This window comes from Bos taurus, chromosome 3 (assembly GCF_002263795.3).
Source record: "Bos taurus isolate L1 Dominette 01449 registration number 42190680 breed Hereford chromosome 3, ARS-UCD2.0, whole genome shotgun sequence".
Lineage (NCBI taxonomy): Eukaryota > Metazoa > Chordata > Mammalia > Artiodactyla > Bovidae > Bos > Bos taurus.
In genome coordinates this window covers 1,902,932-1,915,932 of record NC_037330.1, presented here as the reverse complement: position 1 = coordinate 1,915,932, position 13,001 = coordinate 1,902,932, and the positions used below count along the sequence as shown (strand labels likewise).

The 13,001-nt window shown below is 46.2% G+C and overlaps 1 protein-coding gene across 6 annotated transcripts in view; it reads right to left on the bottom strand.

Annotated features, from left to right (window-relative positions):
- The window catches only part of ILDR2 (immunoglobulin like domain containing receptor 2), a 68,846-nt gene extending 56,387 nt beyond the window's left edge, over positions 1-12,459 (bottom strand). For 5 of the 6 annotated variants that reach the window (XR_003033820.2, XM_010802726.4, XM_010802727.4 and 2 more), the window contains exon 1: positions 12,111-12,459. Coding sequence is in view for 5 of the 6 variants with exons in the window: in XM_010802726.4 (XP_010801028.1) it covers positions 12,111-12,156 (46 nt within the window). In the remaining variant the exon portion in view is untranslated. 6 annotated transcript variants of the gene reach the window in all.
- Positions 12,460-13,001: the final 542 nt, after the last annotated feature.

Here is a 13,001-nt window from a genome sequence, read left to right as displayed (position 1 = left end):
TTGCTTAAATTGAACAGAATCAGTTTCTCTTGTTTCCTACCACAGTACCTAATGGCTTGATACATTTTAGGGTTAGGGTGACCAGATGTACTATTTTGAGATTTCTTTTAAAAAATATTTTAAAAGTATGACAACATTCTTCCATGTTTTCTCCCCAAGGGTCCTAAAAAGCATCAGTATCTCCCCATTTCTACGGGCTAAAGGAAACACTGGCGTTACCCTTGCTCAGGTGGGCTTTGCTCATGGCCTACTTATTATTCGCTGTCTATAACTCTGGCCCTTGTGCATACAGAGCTTGCCATTCATTAAGCATATGTCCTGTGTGTCCCACTGAGCCACGCTATCCCGTTCTCTGCCACCACTGTGCAAATGAAAGCCAGAAGCACATCTCCTTTCTATTTGATTTGCTCATCTTCCAGAGATCTGAAGCAAGCTCATGGGTAATGTCTAGCTGGCTTACATGCTGTTCCAGTGTGACCAAAGCAGTACTAAAAGAGGTCAGTCTACCCTGCACGGCCCAGGAACCGTGGAAACGGTTCTGATTCAATCAGGTGGGTCAGACTCCTTGGATGGACCAGCCATTTGGGCAGAGAAAGCTCCTGTAAGAAAGCTCTTCTCCACTTTCATCAACTTGTTACCTGTATGTCTAGTTTAGATCTCTTACCCAAGCTCCAAACCCAAATATATAACTTCTTTTTCCATCCGGATGTTACACAATCACCCCAAACTCATCATTCTATAGATGGAGATGCTAACTGTCCACTTCTTTTAGAAACAGAACCTTCCAGGTTTTAATCTGGCCACCAAGACAGCCACATATTATATTTCCTAGCCTCCCTTGAAGCTAATTATGGTCATAGGACTAGATTCAGGACACAGTGAGGAGGGATGATGTATGCGATTTCCACGTCACCTCCCGAAAAACAAACTACTTGATCCTCTGTTTTCCTTGCTTCTACTAGCTGAAAAACACCTATCACTGGAGCAGTCTTGAGAGCCACATATGGGAACAGTAGACTCAGTCCCACTAGTTCTCTTCTGTTATAGGAGAGAGGAAAAAAAAAAAAAACTATTTTATGTGAGTTTTAAACTATTATTAGGGTCTCTTTGTTATAGCATCTTAGGCTTACTCTAACTAATATAATGCAAAAAACTGAACCTATATCTCCCTCCCTTACAAGTTCCTCCTCCTATATTAGTTCATGTCCATAAATGGCATTCTAGCAATCCCAAGACAGGAACCTGGAGACATCTTTGATACTCTTGTCTTTCAACTTCCACTTGCAACCAGGCCAGGATTACTTCCTCCATCTCTTGTCACTGTCTACTCCTCTCGTCGTCACTGCACCACCGGAGCTCAGAATCTCGTCATGTCTCCCTTCTCTTTCTGCAAGGGTCTTCTAGCTGGTTTTTGCTGCATGTCTGCCTATATCTAATCTACCCTCCACATTGAGGTTCAAATAATATTTCTAAAATGCACATCTGGTCATAGCACTCCTTTGCTCTCACACTTTCAAATACTCCCTGTAGGCATTCAGAAGTACAAGACTCATTTTAGATGGAGGCACCCTCTTCCATGGGGCTTTCTGCCTGCAACGCGGGAGACTCTGGTTCAATTTCTGGGTCACGAAGATCCCCTGGAGAAGGGACAGGCTACCCACTCACATTAAAAAAAAAAAAAAGTAAAATATTTGTACTTTCCAAAAAACATCATGTCCTCTTTTGATTCCTGGCTTTTGCACATGCTGTCTCCTCTGTAAATTTCCCTTCCCTCAATCCCACTCTTCCTCTAGTAACACCAACTTATCTTTCCTGACTTCCTCAGCTATCACTTCTTATATAAAATTTCTTCTTGCTCTTACTGCAGTCATAGTACCCTAGAGAATCACATAATCTTGTCTAAGAATTTTCTATTTAGTCATCTGTCTTGGTCATTATTAATAACAACAAGCTCTCTCCTGAAGGCTTTTAAAAACCGCTACCTAGAAGGTACTCCGGAGAAGGCAATGGCAACCCACTCCAGTACTCTTGCCTGGAGAACCCCATGGACGGAGGAGCCTGGTGGGCTACAGTCCATGGGGTCGCTAAGAGTCAGACGTGACTGAGCAACTTCACTTTCACTTTTCACTTTCATGCATTGGAGAAGAAAATGGCAACCCACTCCAGTATTCTTCCCTGGAGAATCCCAGGGACAGAGGAGCCTGTTGGGCTGCTGTCTATGGGGTCACACGGAGTCGGACACGACTGAAGTGACTTAGCAGCAGCAGCAGTAGGTACTCAGCACATTCAGTTGAATGATTTAACCCAGTTGATAGATTGTATTATTTGCTCCCCGTTGGATTTCTCTCTTCACTCTTGCATTGTTCCCTGTAGGCAGAGTACACTTACCACTCCATAGACTATGGCTTGGCCAGGTGACACGTTTGGCTAATGAAATGTGAGTACATGTGCCATAAGACTTGTCCAAGCAGAAGCTTAAAAGGCATTTGTGGCATTTGGCTCTGTGCCCTCTCCCTACCAGCCTTGAGTCCTCCACCAGGAGAATAGCATGCCCACATTGTGGCTGCTCCTTCATCCTGGGTCTTGGAATAAGAAGACATCTGGAAATGAGCCAAGTCCACCAATTCTAGCCAATTCACAGTTGACCTGCAGCTGACTGCACCTCTCATATAATATGAACAACTAAACATTTGGTGTTGTGAGCTATCGAGATTATGAGGTTGATTATTGCTACATCAAAATGCTGACTAATATTCCTATTTTGGGCCCATAAAAAGTATTGAGCGCATACTATGTGCCAAATACTGTGCTAGGAATTGTACATCATTTCATTTTAATGATCACAACAACCCTACAAGGTAAGTTAGCTTTCCCATTTTAAAGCTAAAGAAAACAAGGTAAACTGTTAATTTAGTCTTTAAATCCAAGTCAGTTTGAGCCTTATCCCTCTCTCCCAACTGTCTCCTGATGAGCCCAGGGCAAGGGAGGAGTGACGATGCAGGATTCCAGCTGAATGTGAAGGTTCTACTCCTAATTTAGAGCAATACTTCCTGCAGGGCTCCAGCCGCTGGAGGAGAACAGGGAAGCAGCATGTTCTTCTGAGTTCTTCCTTGTTTCTTGGCCCACAAAGAACTCTAGTCATCCAAGATGCCTTCTTTCATTTCCAGCAAGCCAGAAGCTATCTTAAAGACCAAGATTTTAAAGCTACATATGCTACCTCTTGTGTGGCTCCTGGATACACAGTACCGGCCACTACTCCCAGATGGGCTCTGACATGCCAGCAGTCTCTGCTGTCACAGGGCCACATCTGATGCTCTCCTGTGCCTCACTGGAGCACTCCTCACTCACTCCTTTCCTGTAGATCTTAGGATTTAATTAGAAATACTAAATGCTATTCTTTACCACTTTCCCCTGTAATATTTCCCCGAGTTCTGTGAATTCTGAGCCTCATTACCCAATGCCCTATGACAGATAACCACGTTGTGCTGTTGTTAGTCTCTAAGTCGTGTCTGACTCTGTGACCCCATGGACTGTAGCCCACCAGGCTCCTCTGTCCATGGAATTTCCCAGGCAAGAATACTGGAGTGGGCTGCCATTTCCTCCTCCAGGGGATCTTTCCAACCCAGGGATCAAATGTGTGATCTCCTGCTTGGCAGGTGGATTCTTTATCACTGGGCCATCAGGGAAACCCAGACACCTGGATTTGTTCCCTTAAGTCAGGAGTTCTAGTTTCACCCACCTTAACTAGAAAATGTTTCCCTTGGATTCAGGCATTTGAAACAACCAAGTCATATGGAAGTCAATGACATTATTTCTTATTTTTAATCAATAAGATACAATGGACTTAGACAAGTCATTTACTTCCTCTGAGCCTTATTCTTCTTATGTATAGGTAGATGATAACCAGCCTTATTTAGAAGGATCAAAAGAGATTTTAAAAAGTCATAAAACACATTAAAAAAGTATTGCATGCATGCTCAGTCATGTCTGACTCTTTGCAACGCCATGGGCTGTAGCCTGCCAGGCTCCTCTGTCCATGGAACTTTCCAGGCAAGAAAACTGGAGTGGGTCGCCGTTTCCTACTCCAGGGGATCTTCCTGAGCCAGGGACTGAACCAGTGTCTCTTGCATCTTCTGCACTGGCAGGCAGATTCTTTATCACTCACAAAACTAGAAAAGCATTATAGTATCTAAGCAAGAGCAACAATTAGATTATACCTTTCTTTATAATTCCTAATTGGGGGAAAGTCGGTATAAAAGCTAAAATAATTGGAAGGAGTAAAGAGGTAAGCCTTTTCATACTGTTCATGGGGTTCTCAAGGCAAGAATACTGAAGTGGTTTGCCATTCCCTTCTCCAGTGGACCACATTCTGTCAGAAAGATTGAGGGCAGGAGGCGAAGGGGACGACAGAGGATGAGATGGTTGGATGGCATCATTGACTCGATGGACATGGGTTTTGGTGGACCCCAGGAGTTGGTGATGGACAGGAAGGCCTGGTGTGCTGCGATTCATGGGGTCACAAAGAGTCAGACACGACTGAGCGACTGAACTGAACTGAACTGAAAGAGGTGAGTGTGTCCTGGAACAAAAAGTTGAGACCAGAAAGGACATTTGAGGGCCATGTTGGCTAGAGCAGGATTCATCCCACCTGGCCCAAAGCACTTGACTCTCTTCAACAGTTCCCCCAATATGACAACATTTAATTGTTTAGAGTTGACCCTATCCTGTCCACCAGGCACTGGGTGCTACTCATTCCTCTGAAAATGCTAACATGTGCTCTCTTTTCCCAGCTGCTGTTTTTCATTCCAATCATTGGTGGTCAGAGAAAGGCTGAAGATAACTGGGGCTCCCTCTGTGGCTCCTCACTGAGGACCTTTTGTTTCTGTTTGTTCAGTTGCTAAGTTGAGTTTGATTCCCTGTAACCCAATGAACTGCAGCACACCAGGCTTCCCTGTCCTTCACAGTCTCCCAGAGTTTGCTCAAATTCATATCCATTGAGTCAGTGATGCTTTCTAATCATCTCGTCCTCTGCTTCCCTCTTCTCCTTTTAAGCCTTAAATCTTTCCCAGCATCAGGGTCTTTCCCAGTGAGTTGGCTCTTTGCCTCAGGAGGCCAATATATTGCAACTTCAGTTTTAGTCCTTCCAAAGAATATTCAGGGTTGATCTCGTTTAGGATGGACTGGTTTGATCTCCGTGCTGTCCATGGGACTCTGAAGAGTCTTCTCCAGCACTACAGTTAGAAAGCATCGATTCTTTGGCACTCAGCCTTCTTTATGGTTCTACTCTTACATCCATACATGACCACTGGAAAAACATAGCCTTGACTAGACGGACCTTTGTCAGCAAAGTGATGTCTCTGCTTTTTAATATGCTATCTAGGTTGGTCATAGTTTTCCTTCCAAGGAGCATGTGTCTTTTAATTTCATGGCTACAATTACCATCAGTAATGGCAACCCACTCCAGTACTCTTGCCTGGAAAATCCCATGGATGGAGGAGCCTGGTAGGCTGCAGTCCATGGGGTTGCTAAGAGTCGGACACGACTGGGTGACTTCACTTTCACTTTTCACTTTCATGCATTGGAGGAAGAAATGGCAACCCACCCCAGTGTTCTTGCCTGGAGAATCCCAGGGACGGTGGGGCCTGGTGGGCTGTTGTCTATGGGGTCACACGGAGTCGGACATGACTGAAGCGACTTAGCATCAGCAGCAGCAGCAGTGATTTTTGGAACTCAAAAAAATAAAATCTGCCACTGCGTCTCCCTTTTCCCCTCCTATTTGCCATGAAGTGTTGGGACTGGATTTCATGTTCTTAGTTTTTTGAATGTTGAGTTTTAAGTCAGCTTTTTTACTCTCCTCTTGCACCCTCAACAAGAGGCTCTTAAGTTTCTCTTTACTTTCTGCCATTAGAGGGGTATCATCTGCATATCCGAGGTTGTTGATATTTCTCTCGGCAATCATTCCAGGTTCCTATGCAGGACGGTTATTTACAGCATCGGATTTTACTTTTTCCTCCAGGCAAATCCAAAACTGAGAGTCGTTTCTGCTTTGGCTGAGCCGCTTCATCCTTTCTGGAGCTATTAGTAATTGCCCTGTTAACCAGTAGCGTACTGGATACCTTCTGACCTGGGGGGCTCATCGTCTGGTGTCATATCTTTTTGTCTTTTTATACTGTTCATGGGATTCTCACAGCAAGAGTACTGGAGTGATTTGCCATTCCCTCTTCCAGTGGATCACGTTTTGTCAGAGCTCTCCACTATGGCCTGTCTGTCTTGGGTGGCCCTGCGTGGCATAGCTCATAGCTTCATTGAGTTATGCAAGTCCCTTTGCCACGACAAGGCTGTGATCCATGAAGGGACACTAAGGGCTCTGTAAGTCTGATTTCCAACTCATCAAAATTAAAGGGAGAAAAGTTCCATACCAAAGGATCTTAGAGCTGAAAGACATGACCTCATTCAAAAGATTATAATAGCAAGACAACATTGTAAAGCAATTATCCTCCAATTAAAGATAAAATAATAAAAAGAAATGGATCTTTAAAAGATTATAATATATGCAATCCCATGTTCACTGCTACTTTATTTACAATAGCCAATAGTCAAGATATGGAAACAAGCTAAGTGTCTGTCATTTAATAAATAGATTAAAAGATGCCATACTATATACTTATACATGTGTGTGTGTATAATTGACATTTATATCTATGCACACACAATGGAATATTATTCAGCCATAAAATAGAATGAAATCTTACCATTTGTGACAACATGGATGGACCTTGAGATAATTATGTTAAGTGAAATAAATCAGAAAGACAAATACTGTATGATCTCACTTATATGTGTAATCTCTAAAAACAAAAACAAAAAACCAAGCTCATAGATACAGAGAACAGATTGGTGGTTGCCAGAGGTGGGGGCTGGGTGAAGGGGGTCAAAGGGTACAAACTTCCAGTTTATAAATAAGTCCTGAGTATATAATGCACTGATTTCATTTTCTTGGGCTCCAAAATCACTGCAGATGGTGACTGCAGCTACGAAATTAGAAGACTTGCTCCTTGGAAGAAAAGCCATGACAAACCTAGACAGCATACTAAAAAGCAGAGACATCACTTTGCTGACAAAGTCCATATAAAAAAAGTTGTAGTTTCTCCAGCAGTCATGTACAGATGTGAGAGTAGGACTATGAAGAAGGCTGAGCACCAAATATAGATGCTTTTGAATTGTGGTGCTGGAGAAGACACTTGAGAGTTCCTTGGAAGGCAAGGAGAACAAACCAGTCAATCCGAAAGGAAATCAACCCTGAATATTCACTGGCAGGACTGATGTTGAAGCTGAAGCTTCAATACTTTGACCACCTGATGCAAAGAGCGAATTCACTGGAAAAGACCCTGATGCTGAGGGCAGGAGGAGAAGAGGACAACAGAGAATGAGATGGTTGGATGGCATCACCAAATCAATGGGCATGAGTCTGAGCAAACTCCGAGAGATAGTGAAGGACAGGGATCACGTTTTGCAGTCGTGCTGCAGTCCACAACAATATAATGCACAGGCTGGTGACTAAAGTTAATAATACTATGTTGCATATTTGAAAGTTGCTAACAGAATAAATGCTGAAAGCTATCACAAGAAAAAAAATTATAACTATATATGATGATGGATGTTAACTAGACTTATTGTGGTGATCATTTCATAACATATAAATATGGAAACTTGTACACTTGAAACTAATGTTATATGTCAATTATATCTCAATGAAATAATAAAATTACGTGCCAAGATCCCATGGATATACAGTTAATCTGTGGAGAAGGGACTGGAATCCAGTCCTCAAATCCTAGGTTAGAGTTCTTTCCGCTAACCAAGTCCTGGTACTAACACTGCTGCTGCTGCTGCTGCTAAGTTGCTTCAGTTGTGTCCAACTCTGCGTGACCCCATAGACAGCAGCCCACCAGGCTCCCCCGTCCCTGGGATTCTCCAGGCAAGAACACTGGAGTGGGTTGCCATTTTCTTCTCCAATGCATGAAAGTGAAAAGTGAAAGTGAAGTCGCTTAGTTGTGCCCGACTCTTAGCGACCTCATTGTAGCCTTCCAGGCTCCTCTGTCCATGGGATTTCCCAGGCAAGAGTACTGGAGTGGGGTGCCATTGCCTTCTCCGGGTACTAACACTACTAACACTATAAGCACTAGGTACTTTCACTAAGACTCTAGTATAGTACTAGCGTAGTATTACACTAGGACTACTAGAACGAATCCCCACGTCTGTATAAGCCAGACACTCGGCAGAATTATGAGTCTAAAATCTAAGGAGTGAATGCAACACTGAAACAAGCCCCCTTTCCTAGTCTGGAGAGACTCATCCAGGCTTATGGTAGGAAGTGGAGAGAGTTGTAATAAAGTGCCGAAAGATGCTCCAGTACAAAAAAGGTCTCTTCTATGGGGAAAAATGGACAGAGGAGAGAAGGGAATTCAAAGAATGGAAAAAGGAGATAATGGAAGTTGAGGTGACAGTTCAGTTCAGTTGCTCAGTCGTGTCCAACTCTATGACCGCATGGACCGCAGCACGCCAGATGCTGAGGTGTCAGGAATCTTTAAAAGAAACTTCTGCCTCTCTAGGACTAATAACACTTTAATTCTCCATACGCAAGCCCATTCTCACATGGTCACCAGGCATCTACCTGAATGCAAATAAACCAGGTAACAACCCTTCCTGGATACTTCCCTTCCTGCTGTATGTAGCCTGGGTTAGTAGCCACCTTACGGCATCCACAACACTTAATGCCTATCTCCACGGTCGCCTTTGCAAGTGGTACTCTGTAACTGTTCACAGTTCCATCACTGATGTCACCACCACCAGACTGTAAGTTGCTGGGGTGCAGGGCTGTCTTATTAACCACAGAGCAATGCCTGGATGTGACAGTAACTCAGCAGCTGACTGTGCTTGAACAAACATGCTAACTCAGCCATCACCTCTTCCAGGAGTCTGTTTCCGAGTTGTTTGACTCCCACCCCAGGTTTGAGGTGGGTATGCCCCATCCATGCCCTTACAGCACCTGTGTGGCTCTCATGGCCCTTACTCTAGGACTTTTTACCTCCATATCAAAATTATCTGAAAAATTTGAGTCACTCACTAGACTGGCCACTCTTCGAGGGCAAAGACTATGTCTTTTCTCTCTGTATTCTCAGCACCTATAAAAATACTTAGAAACCACAGGTATTTGGTACGTGCTTGGAGAATGGATGAATAAATGAATAAATACCACCAAAAAGGTACCAAAAGAAATACTAATAGAAATACCAAAAGAAATAGCATAAGCACTCTTTAGCACAGAGAGACCCAAAAGAGTCTCCAGGAAAATGCACTGCCTGCTCCTAGAGTATGTTCCCAGAGTGTCACAGTTCTGGCGTTTCTCAAAGCCTCTGCTGCCAGAAAGGTTGAAACACCATCCGTATTCAGGAACAAAGGCATAGTGAACCGTCCTCAAGTCTTATTGCTAGATGGCACCTGTTGCTAAAATAGCAGCTGGTAAGCATTTTATTTTGTGCAATACAACAAGAACAATAACAGCAACAAAACAGTCCATTGCAGGAAGCTCCCTCACACTGACAATGGGAAATCAGGAGGCTAAATATATAGCAGAAAGAAATACAGAATTTTTGCATTGAAAGACGAGGAAGAAGCTGCTAGAGCCTGAGGAAAAAAAACCTGAAGTGTTGATTAGAAATTGCTCAGCCTGCATTAAAACAGAGAAACTGGCGGTGGGGGGCGGGGGGAGGGTGGATGGGAGGAGGGGAGGAGAAAAGGAGAGAAGCAGGAGGAGAGAGAAAGGGAGGGAGAGGGAGAATGAATGTGTTTTTTCCCCCTCTGGCTCTCTCTGACTCATTTTTAATCTGTCCTTTCCTTTTTCCCTCCCTTTCCACCACCCCCTCAAGAGAAAATTCATTGATTGGGCTGGACTAAAATGTCTTACCTTTCCTCTCCTGGTTGCTCTGTAAACGAAGAGTCTGAATCCATTTCATCCTTGACTGCTCCTCTCTCCTCCCCACCCCCCCACCACCCCCCAACTCCCCCGCCCTCCCCAGCCGCCATTGTTAGCTCCTGCACTTTGCTGAGACTGAAAGGCTTGTCCACCGTGGCAAGAAAGGGAAGCAGAAGCTAGGACCAGGGGATGCCAGTGGGTGATCAGTGGGATCTCTGGAGCCACCTGACTTGCAGAGCCTGGAAGTTCTGGCCCTCTGACAGCTGGGATGGCCCTGATAACCTGTTGCCTGTTCCCAGGCAGGAGCAATCTCTCCAGGTGCCCATGGGAGAAGGACAGGCCCGGGGTTCAAGAGAACTGGGTTCTGGCACCTGCTCTAACACAAACTTACTGTGTGAATATTGCTTTTCTGGGTCTCCATTTGTATAAATTGAGAGGACTGAATTAGGTTGTTCCTTCCAGGGACCATTGCATTAAAAAGCTGTCAGCCCTCTAGCGTGGGCTATATCTTCCCCTTCTGCCCATGCCCTGCAAGTCCTTAGAGAGCTTTTCTAGGGTACACCCCAGGGTGTCTAGAAGAGCATCTCTGAATCAAGGACTCCTCCGCAGTTGCCTAGCGGACTTTAAGGAGGTGATAGAGGTTCAAGGCCAAAGTTCCCCTCAAATATGATAACTGAGAAGCAGAGGCAAATTAAGGACATTCCGAATCAGTAAGGGTAGAAGTGGAAGGCACTGGGACGCCAGAGGAGTGGGGAGGCATGGATCAGCCAAACCCTGAAATTAGAGATGATTCAGATTTGAATAATGTGGGAGGGATGAACTCAGAGCAGCCAAGAGAAGTGGCTAACTCTGCTAAAGACTCCCCCCAAACCTAAACCTAGCAGGGAGCAAGAGCCAGTGTTAGGGACCCTTCATTAGGGATAGGAAAAAAACTGAGGCAATCTATAACCTTACTCTGAAACTAAGGGAAATAGTGGTTTTCTTTCTTCTTAACTGTGTTATTGACCCTCTTTCAATCACTTCCCTTAGATTTTTAATCTTGGTCCTCTTTTCCTACTGACTTGATTTTTCCCAGTCTTCAATGCCCCCAGAGGGGACACAACTTTATTTTTGGTGCTATTTTACATTTTCTCTCTTGCCCTTCTCTGCCCCCTCTTGTCCTCACCTTTCTGCTCCCTTGTTCCTCTCCTCCATCACCTGGTTTCCAGCTTGCTTAACCCCTCCATCCCCACCCAAGGCAGGGCTGCTCCATGAATCTCGCAGGGCTGCCCACCCTGCCTGGCCACCTCTCAACCTCGCAGATCATCCTGTGGGAACACATGTTTGGAACTACAGCCTTTCCAGATCCCAGGACGGTGAGTAGAAAGTTCACCAAAAGGGAGGGGGAAATATGGAGGTCCAAGCTAGAAGAAGTGACTCTAATGCTAAAGAGAAACCCTACCTTCTAAATATATCTGCAAATTATCTTTATTAGGAGGTGTTCCCACTTGTTTATCGGGGGAGGAAGGCTCCTTTCCTCTATGGAACCACTCCCCAAATGCTACCAAATGAGTGAGCGCAAAGCCCTAAACTCCACAACCAATCAAGCCTCCATCCCAGTCTCCTTCCTCATTCCAGCTCCCCTGCACCCCTGGGAGCCACAGAAGAATGCCCCTGGGGCTCCGGGCTTCTCCAGGGAAGGAATTAAGGAGACACTCGTGTACCTCCAACCTCCAGAAAACTAGTTCTCTTAATTAATCAGTCTCCCCTGAGCTTTCATTTTTCTCCCAACCAGGTTTTTCCCAGGACTCACATAATACAAACTCCGGATAAGACTGAGGAAGAACCGTGGTATGGAAAGGGAAATGCACATTGTCAAGAACAATCTCATATCTCGAATGAGTCAAAACACCTGCATCTCCATCCGGCTCACTTGATTATCGGGCTTCTCTTGGCCTCCCCCACCATTCTAATACATACATATAGATATATATAGATACACACACACAGCCCCCTCCCCCACTTACCACCAGCCTGCTAAGCAGCTTTAAACACAGTCTGGGGGAACTGGGGATGGGGTGGGGAGGAGGGTGAGAACAGTACCAGTACCGGAATACGTGTCAAGTTATCCGTCTCGGTTGAAAATGTCTCTTACCTGTTAGCCAGAGGACAGCAACCCAAGCCATCACGACCCTGTCCATTTCCCCCAACTTCCCATCCAGATTAAGGAGTGAGGGAAGAAGGAAGCGGCATAGATTGAGGATCTATATAACCGAGCGGCGGAGGCGGCAGCGGAGCCGTGGCGCCGGGCGCGAGCGGGGCTCCGGCGTCCCTGGATGCAGCCGCCCGCCGGCTCGGCAGCGCAGGCGGGCCTCCGGGCCGACAGCGCCGCAGGCTGCACGCGCGTTGCCGCGGGCTCCAGGAGTCCGCCCCGCGCTCGGCGGCGCCTTCCCAGCCTTCTGGCGCACCCGCACGCGCAGGCAGCGCAGCCCGCCGAGCGCCTTCCCGCCGCAGCGCACGCCGCGCGGGGGGGCTCAGCTGCAGGCCCCCCAACCCGCCGCCCGCCGCCCGCCGCCCGCCACCCCGGGCCTGCCAAAGTTTCTCCGTCACGTGCACGCCCCTGCGGCCGGGAGGTCAGGGCCGAGAGACAAAGTACAAGGGGGAGAGGGGTGCGGGGGAGGCGGCTGAGCGGGCTGCGCCGAGCTGGGAGCGATCAGCGCCGGCAGCTCCCAGCGAAGCCAGCGTTCGGGACCAGAGCCAGAAGCGGGGTTGTGGACTCGAGGAGGGAGTCTGGGTACGCACGTGGCTAGGGCCATTCTAACTGGGAGAGAGGGACCTGCGGCGACTTGGCATAACTTGTTGGCAAGGCTGTGGGCTTTCGCTGAACCCCCTTGCCGCCCCCCCCCATCCCGATCGCTTATTGACAATGCCAAACATTAAGGGGCTCCACAGAATTGGAAAAGGTACGCGAGAATCCGCATCCAAACTTTCTTCTTTTAGAAACGTTATGAGATTAAAACATTATGAGATAAGGGCATGCAGCTCT